The 7,815-nt window shown below is 33.2% G+C and overlaps 2 protein-coding genes across 2 annotated transcripts; one reads left to right on the plus strand and one right to left on the minus strand.

The window, feature by feature from the left end:
• The first annotated feature begins 1,453 nt into the window (after positions 1 to 1,453).
• LOC145632264 (protein GOS9-like) lies at positions 1,454 to 2,948 on the plus strand. Its single transcript, XM_081684588.1, has 4 exons — positions 1,454 to 1,573; positions 1,729 to 1,935; positions 2,324 to 2,587; positions 2,714 to 2,948. Exons 1-4 carry the CDS (start codon positions 1,553 to 1,555, stop codon positions 2,732 to 2,734), a joined length of 513 nt encoding a protein of 170 aa, XP_081540714.1. The 5' UTR covers positions 1,454 to 1,552; the 3' UTR covers positions 2,735 to 2,948.
• A 3,676-nt stretch (positions 2,949 to 6,624) lies between these two features.
• On the minus strand, positions 6,625 to 7,815 carry LOC145631013 (protein MIZU-KUSSEI 1-like). The gene has a single exon (XM_081683122.1). It carries the CDS (start codon positions 7,750 to 7,752, stop codon positions 6,889 to 6,891), a length of 864 nt encoding a protein of 287 aa, XP_081539248.1. The 5' UTR covers positions 7,753 to 7,815; the 3' UTR covers positions 6,625 to 6,888.

Consider the following 7,815-nt stretch of genomic DNA (forward strand, 5'->3'; position numbering starts at 1 on the left):
AATGGACGTTATTCATTAATGATATTTGGTGAATTTTGAAAAATTCGATGGCATTCGGTGAGTTTTGAAAAACGCGATGACATTTAATGAACTCTCAAAAAGCACAATGACATTTGATAAAATCATCGATTATCCTCTCTAAAAAAAATCATTGATCATCCGAAGCATTCTCTCAACCATGCAAAGTTGCAATAGCATAAAAAAGAATCCATCGAATTTCCTAAAGAGGAATATTTTGTTAGATAAAATGAGCATAATACCTCATTCTATTGTGACACGCTGACAATGACAATTTATTATTTTTTTTTTTTTTTGGAAGAAGACAATTCTAAATTTCTAATGTTGTTATTATTTTCTTTCTTTTTGAGTAAAATCACTTGCCAAAGTCCCACCCATTTTGTTTGTTCTTAAGCATGTTGGAAAGATGAGAGGATTATGCATGCATCTCAAATTACAAATTCAAAAGTCCATCAAAATTTGTCTTTTATTTATGGTCATCAATGCTAATGTAGTAATCTAAGTTTTGGTATTACTTTATGTTAAGTGACATTAAACCTCACCAAATTGACCAATGAAATATAGCAAACGTTTTTTTTTCAATCTTTAATTAAGCTTGATGGTCATCAATGTAACAATGTTATAATGAAATAAAACTTAAGTTGATGGTTGAAGCGCAGGATCGGTTTACGTACGTACTCTATCACATTATAAATCATTTTGATTAATATTATTTGCTTGTTTAAAATATCTAATCAACTTATCTCTTCCTCAACCAAAGTACGTATGTGTCGTAAGATTGTGTTGCTAGTAAAAGACAATGCATTACTATGCATACATAAAAGTTAAGTTACCTTACATTGATATATGTATAAGTGTTGGACTGATACTTTGGAAGTAAAGAAATAACCTATCAGCCAGCCTTAAGCTAAGGTTGAATATAATGTTCTATCCTCGCTATGAGCACTTTAAATAGAAAGTTAGACGAAAATACCTTTAATCTTCTCCCCTAGTCTCTGAATGTCTAGTCCATTAGACTATTTATGACAATATGAGTATTGAGCTCTAAGCCTCAAAATGTGGGCACACTGTTCGTGCTTTGGACGCAGAGAATAAATTTACATGCAAATGCATTAAGATAAAAACTCATGATAATTTGAATATACATACATCGATCCATCCATCTATCCATGCTGGATCGTCCATTAAATTTCAAACGATTGTTCATATGCATGTACAAAATCATATATAATGTCAATTATTTAAATAAATATATTATAATATGACAAACATGACGGATCACAATGTTCATTCTTAGAGATCCGAATATATTATAATATGGCAGACATGATGGACCACAATAATATGTTCATTCTTAGTGATCCGAATATATTATAATATGACAAACATGATGGACCACAAGAATATGTTTATTCTTAGTGATCCAAATATGTGTATAAATAGGTAACGTGCGATCCTCAACTAAAGCACATCACAACTCACTTACTACTACAACTTTGTTATTTCAAAGCTTCTTCGATCACCTCTCAACAAAATGGCTCAAGAATGTCCCCAGGTACGTATGGATTGGACTATTGGAGCTGAGTTTGCTTTCTTTGGTCCCATAGTTTTTCTCTTTCTTTGTACATTCATTTAATTGATTTCTTCGAGCTTAATTATTTGTTTATTTATGTATGTTGACATTAAGTCATTAGCCTTATACTTTGGCAGAAGCACATGGTTGAACAATACGGACCTTATGGTTCTCAATTACCTGAAAACTACAGCTTTCAACTTCAAGAGGGTGAAACTTTCAAGGAAGTCATAGTAAGGCATGGGTTCATTGTGGATGCAATTGGGTTTGTCGTAGCTAAGCCATGTGGAGTTACCTACACCTTCACCAAGATGTTTGGTGGCAATGGCGGATGCGAGACAAGGGTGAATACACAATACACTACTTCTATCTACATGTTTTCGTTCAAAAGCATTTAAGCCTGATAATAGAGTACATAAACCAAGAATCTATTTTGTTTACCTTAATAGCTTATTTTTACTTATTTTAGTTGTAATAACTAATAAGTTCAGATAAGTTCAGTTTAGGAAAAATAAGTTGTGATAAGGGTTAGCCAAGTACAAATTACAATTAAACTAAGTTTTAATAAGGTCTAATAAGTTCAGATAAGTTCATGTAAGTTAAGATAAAATAAGATAAGTTCAAATAAGAAAAAATCAGGCGAATAGAACACACTCCAAGTCTGGGATTTAACCATCAGCTTAAGTTTTTAATTTGTAATTATTCATGCTCCTAACATGTTTTTAAAAATAGATTGTGCTCCAGCATGGTGAAAAAATAACAAGAATTAGCGGTACCTATGGAAACTACAAATATCAAAACAACGAATGTGTGATTGCTACAATGAAGATCCACACCAATTTACGTCCAACGGGGTATGGACCATTTGGAGAAGGAAAGGGAATTCAATGTCCTCAAGAATTCTCATCACCAATGCTACTAGACGGTCCTATTGTCGGAGTTTTTGGAAGGCACAACAACTATCTCGAGTCTGTTGGAATTTTCGTCAAGAAGATGGTGAGACATGATCATTTATAAACTGTTAAGAACACCAAGATTTTTCATAATGGATATTATTGCTAATTCTTTTTTGTTGTACGTACTTAATAATGTTTTTGTTGGTTTCCATGTCAAATTTATCAGGATAACCCATGCGCTAATTAAGTATGATGCTGAAGCTACCGTGATTGCCTAGCCTCTAGCTTTCACGGTTTTGCCTTGGAGTTTATACGTTTTAAATAAGTCACATACATCATACATGTACTATCTAGTACAAGGTGGCCTCTCAAGTTTGATTTGTCACCAAATAATCAACTTGAGTGATTATCGTATCATTGGCTATTATAAATATATAAATACTCTGATCTCTATTGACAAATGACAAGTCTTGGTATATCAATGTTGATAGAGTATATAAACCGAATCTGGGCTTCAACCATCGGCTTATTATACTATCTCTAAATGTTAAGGAATTGGTATATTAATATTATGCATATGTATAAGAATGCAATTGTTGTTAAAATTTGAACTGATCCAAGAACCCACCATTTACTAAAATGACTCAAATCAAAATATAATCATCAAACAATTGATGGAACTGCTGGTGACCTGTTACCTAAATCGAGCTCAACCTAATCATCAACATATTGACCCAATACTTAGACTAAAACCCAAAATCAATTACGAGTACAATTTAACACAACATAACCTGATTTAATTTGTGGTATCCCTTAACCCAATGTTATTTTGATACCTACCCATCTAGAAAATGACATGAAGCCAAAAGTTAACCTCACTAATTTTTAACGCAATTGGATACATGTAGAAAAAGTTCGACCAAAGTTCACCTTGAGAATTTGTTTACAATGTTAAAAATAGAAATAGTTGATCCAAGAATATTAGTACATCAGAATTGTTTGCTAAAATTCATTTTGATTGTGGTTTACAAGCGTATTTATACTCATTGTTTGGATCATATTAAAAAAAAACTATCATACAAAGGTTTAATAGCATGTTAATTATAGCTCTAGCTCAAACCGTAGAAAGCATATGTATTTAGATAAAAGGTTGTTACTCACAAAAAGTGTAAATAAAAGGTTATTTTCAACAACACAAACTATTGGGTCAGTCAAGCCTGACCAAATAGCTCGCGCGGCGGAACAAATGACGATGACGAAAAAGACGATAATAACGATATGACAACAATGGTGGATCTCCTTCCCCCTGTAGGCAACAATGACGACATCAATGGTGAAGGAGAGAAGTGAGGTATTCATGGCGGAAGAGAGAGAAAGTTTAATTTTCAGATTTTTCGAAAAATGCCCAAAAAATCGAATTGGGGCTTTCTTATGTGATGTGTAATTCTTGAAATTTTTTGTCACATATGATTGAATGTTGAATTGTGAGCATTTAGATGACAAATGCATGTATTTTGGTTGAGAATTGAGCAAGTTATGTTATACCCATGACCTTTAGTACGAGCTCTTCAATGGAGGTTACGCCATTGTTATACATATACTCAAACAAGTTATACATACCCTCTATCAAATAATTTATATCCTCTAATCATTTATACATATCATCTAGTGGCTGGATGATATCCAATTTATTATAGGTTGGATTTATTGGCTGTATGATATTATGGCTAGATGATATTCTCTATTGACTATATGATATCATTTATGATTGTGTCTATAATACTCTTTATTGGTTGGATGATATTCTTTATTGGTTGGATGATATCCTCTACTGGCTGGATGCTATCCTCTATTGGTTATATGATATCATGGCTGGATATAGCCTCTATTGGTTGTATGATATCATTTATATATGATTGTGTCTATGATATCCTTTATAGGCTATATGATATCATAGCTGAATGATATTCTCTATTGGCTTATGATATCATATATCCATGATATATCATCTAGTCAGTAGAGAATATTATCTAGCCAGTAGAGGATTTCATCTAGCCAATAAAGGATATCATCTAGCCAATAGAGGATATCATCCAGCTAAATGAGGATACCAAAATCTGCATTTCGTCAGTCCGGATTGACGAAATATTTCGTCACTCCGAACTGACGCAATACCTTCTCTTTCAAAAATTAAAAGTTATTTTCAACAAAATTTCCCTTAAAAAAATTAGATGGAGTAATAACTTGTTAATATTTTTAAAATGTTATATAGAAAGTACTCCATAGTATGTTAAGTTGTCCCAAATAAGTGAGAATTTTCACCAAATAAATAAATAAATAAATAAATGAGAGTAGAATTAAATTGAAGATTCATGGATTTTATAGAAGTAGTGTTAGTAACAATTTGGATGATTTTAATGGAAAAGGATGCGAGTTAGTTAGAACGAAAAGAGTATATGTAGCATATCGTGTCTTGAATTCCCTATTTTATCTAAAGCCTCGATAAGTTTAAAGCCCTATATTGTTGGGCTGCTTGCACAACCAAATAGCCGACCCTAGTGGCCGTCTTTGGGAGGTACAATTTCTAGAGATCAAGGGGAAAAACAATTTCAAATTAATTTGAAACTCTTGTTTCATTAAAGGTCATAGATTATCATACTATGTTACCAAAAAGTTGGTAATACATGTTTGCTAGCCAACTTTTCTTGCTCCTTTGCACGCTTAGCCTTTGCTTAACCGAGCCAACTGTATGTCTAATGTAACGTGAAAAAGAAAGTTTTACTTTTCCATTTCCAATGTTACACATTACTTTCTCCGAAAATTCTCTTTAAACCTCGTGCATTCTTATTTCATTTTCTACCTAAAAGCAAGAAAGATACGTAGTATATTATTCCTAGATTTTGGGCATTTAACTAAATAGGGGTCAGAGGTGATAATTAAGTTAATGTTCATCGATTATTATTAGCTAATTTTGTGTTCATATTTGATAATGACGTTTAACATATGGTGTGACATTTGATTATATATGTTTCATCACTAAAAGAAAAATATAATACTCCGTAACAAATTAAACACCTTTAATCATCTAGCCTTTTAAATTAATTATGCTATAGTTTTACATATCTATCAGTTATAAATGGCTTCATATAATAGTGTTACTATGTGTCTATGTATCACAACGGAAAAATACATATGTGTGGCTTAGTTTAAAAACAGAGAGAAAATCACTCCAAACTACGTACAACTTAAAGAATCTCAAAGTATAATTGCTCGATACCCTAGCCAATAAACCCCGATCAATCTTAACCCCATGCATTAGAGGATAAGAGACATGGGGAGATGGTGTCATTTCATGGAGGATGAGGAAGATTTCATAATAAGTACACTATTTCATTCCACTTATTCTCTACTTTCACACTATCAAAGTTTCGATTTGTGCAATCAATGTCCAATTCTTATTTCATTTTTTTTTTCTCTTTCCTTGACAAATTACTAGTGTTATCTATTACCTAATTATGTTAAATTAGCTCAAGTGTATCCACCGTACTACTACATACGCATGCATATTACTATATAGTAAAATTGTAAAAATTGATAGAATGAATGTTACTATATACTACGTATATAGTTACTAATTATTATCATCAAAACCCAAATAAAAATTAAGCTCATCAAAACGTACACTAAAGATAAAATTATACAGTAAAAGGTATGCATGACTCAACAAATTGCGCACAATTATGTCAAGTAATCGAAGGTGTAAAATCAATATATATAATAAAATCACAATAAAAATACGTCATAAAGATTACAAGAAGAAGATTAATTGAAAAGTTAGGCAATAAAACACAAAAGTAAGAACAAAACATAGCAATTATTTGGAGAGATGAGAACGAAGGTGGCGTGCATGCGCATGCACTCAAAAAAAGCATATAAATTAAAATATGAAATACTTACACTTTTAATTAAAATCCAAACACCAATTACAAATTAAACTACAAATCTTTCTCGAATTTTCATTAATTTTGTATCAAGGTACATTTCACTAATTAAAGTTTTTGTCATCAAACCCAATCAAAAGATAAAATTAACTATAGTATAAGATCATATTCCAAAAAATAAAACTAAAAAAAAAAAAAAAAAAAAAAAAGGTATTAGAATTATAAACAAAAGCACATGGTCACACCAACACCCTTTATAATAAATTAACATTATAGAAAATGTCAAATGGTTGATCACTACTTTAGCCAATCACTTTCTTCCATTTGCCATATAATCCCTAATCATTACCCTAAACATCCCTTTTCTTTACTCTTTCTTGTATTAATCATGATTATATCTAGCTCATCATCATGAAATTAAATTATAAATGACGATTTTATATTTATAAAATTATTATTATTATAACCTAAGAAGAAATATGCTGAGCTCAGGTCCACCATTACCATCGGGGTTTAGCATGTAAAATGCCTCCGAGTCACGGTTTCCTACGACCCGCTCAAACTTGGCTCTCATGTATAACAACTCTCCCTCGGAACCAGAACCGGAACCTGTTCGATTCTCCACTAGAGGGATAACGCCCGCTCCAACTGATACGCTTTGGACCGTACTAAGCACGTGCCAATCAAACTCATTACACGCGCGTGAGTTTGCGTACCCGCATTTTCGCCCGTTGCAATACATAGTCCACACGGGCTCAAGGAAAAGCTTAGGCGCGTGCTTCCCACGCCCCGTTTGGTGTGACCCCCGCTCGCACTCTAGGGCAATCCTCACGAGCCCCGACGACATCTCACGTACTAAAGCCGAGGTAGAGATCGCTAGCTCGATTAGTAGGGCAGGGTCAGCCCTAGGATCATCTTGTACCGCGAATGTTACATGACCTTTTCTATGTCCAAAGAGAGTGCCTGTCACCTTCCGCCCTAGGGGAGTAGGGGAAGATAAGGAAAGGACTCGGTTCGGAATGGTCAACCATCTACACGTGGGAACCGCCGAGAAGGACGATGTAGAGAAGGAGAAAACATGGAGCAGAGACCGGAAAAAGGTGGATAAAGTAAGACGAGTTTGTTTCACCCGTGACACCACGAGGGAATTGGTACTATTACCAGAATCCCTAGTACGTACAAAGGGTTTATGAGACACGTCCCTAGGACTATCAGGAGAAAATGTAGAAGAAGTTGAACGGCTAAAATTAGAAGGGATAATTTTAGAACTCCAAGAATTACAACTTGTACTTCTACTAAGAGAAAGTTTTTGATCTTGCTTCATATTTTAGAGAGAGAAAATAGTAATTTTAGAGAGAGAATGAATGATAATAGGAATTAGAGGAAA

Source organism: Chenopodium album, chromosome 5 (assembly GCF_948465745.1).
Source record: "Chenopodium album chromosome 5, dcCheAlbu1.1, whole genome shotgun sequence".
In the NCBI taxonomy this organism is placed as follows: Eukaryota; Viridiplantae; Streptophyta; class Magnoliopsida; order Caryophyllales; family Amaranthaceae; genus Chenopodium; species Chenopodium album.

Coding starts and splice junctions, on each gene's coding strand:
- LOC145631013 (XM_081683122.1), bottom strand. CDS start 7,752: ATGAAGCAAGATCAAAAACTTTCTCTTAGTAGAAGTACAAGTTGTAAT.
- LOC145632264 (XM_081684588.1), top strand. CDS start 1,553: ATGGCTCAAGAATGTCCCCAG. Junction 1,574..1,728: donor TGGCTCAAGAATGTCCCCAG/GTACGTATGGAT, acceptor ATACTTTGGCAG/AAGCACATGGTTGAACAATA. Junction 1,936..2,323: donor ATGGCGGATGCGAGACAAGG/GTGAATACACAA, acceptor TTTTAAAAATAG/ATTGTGCTCCAGCATGGTGA.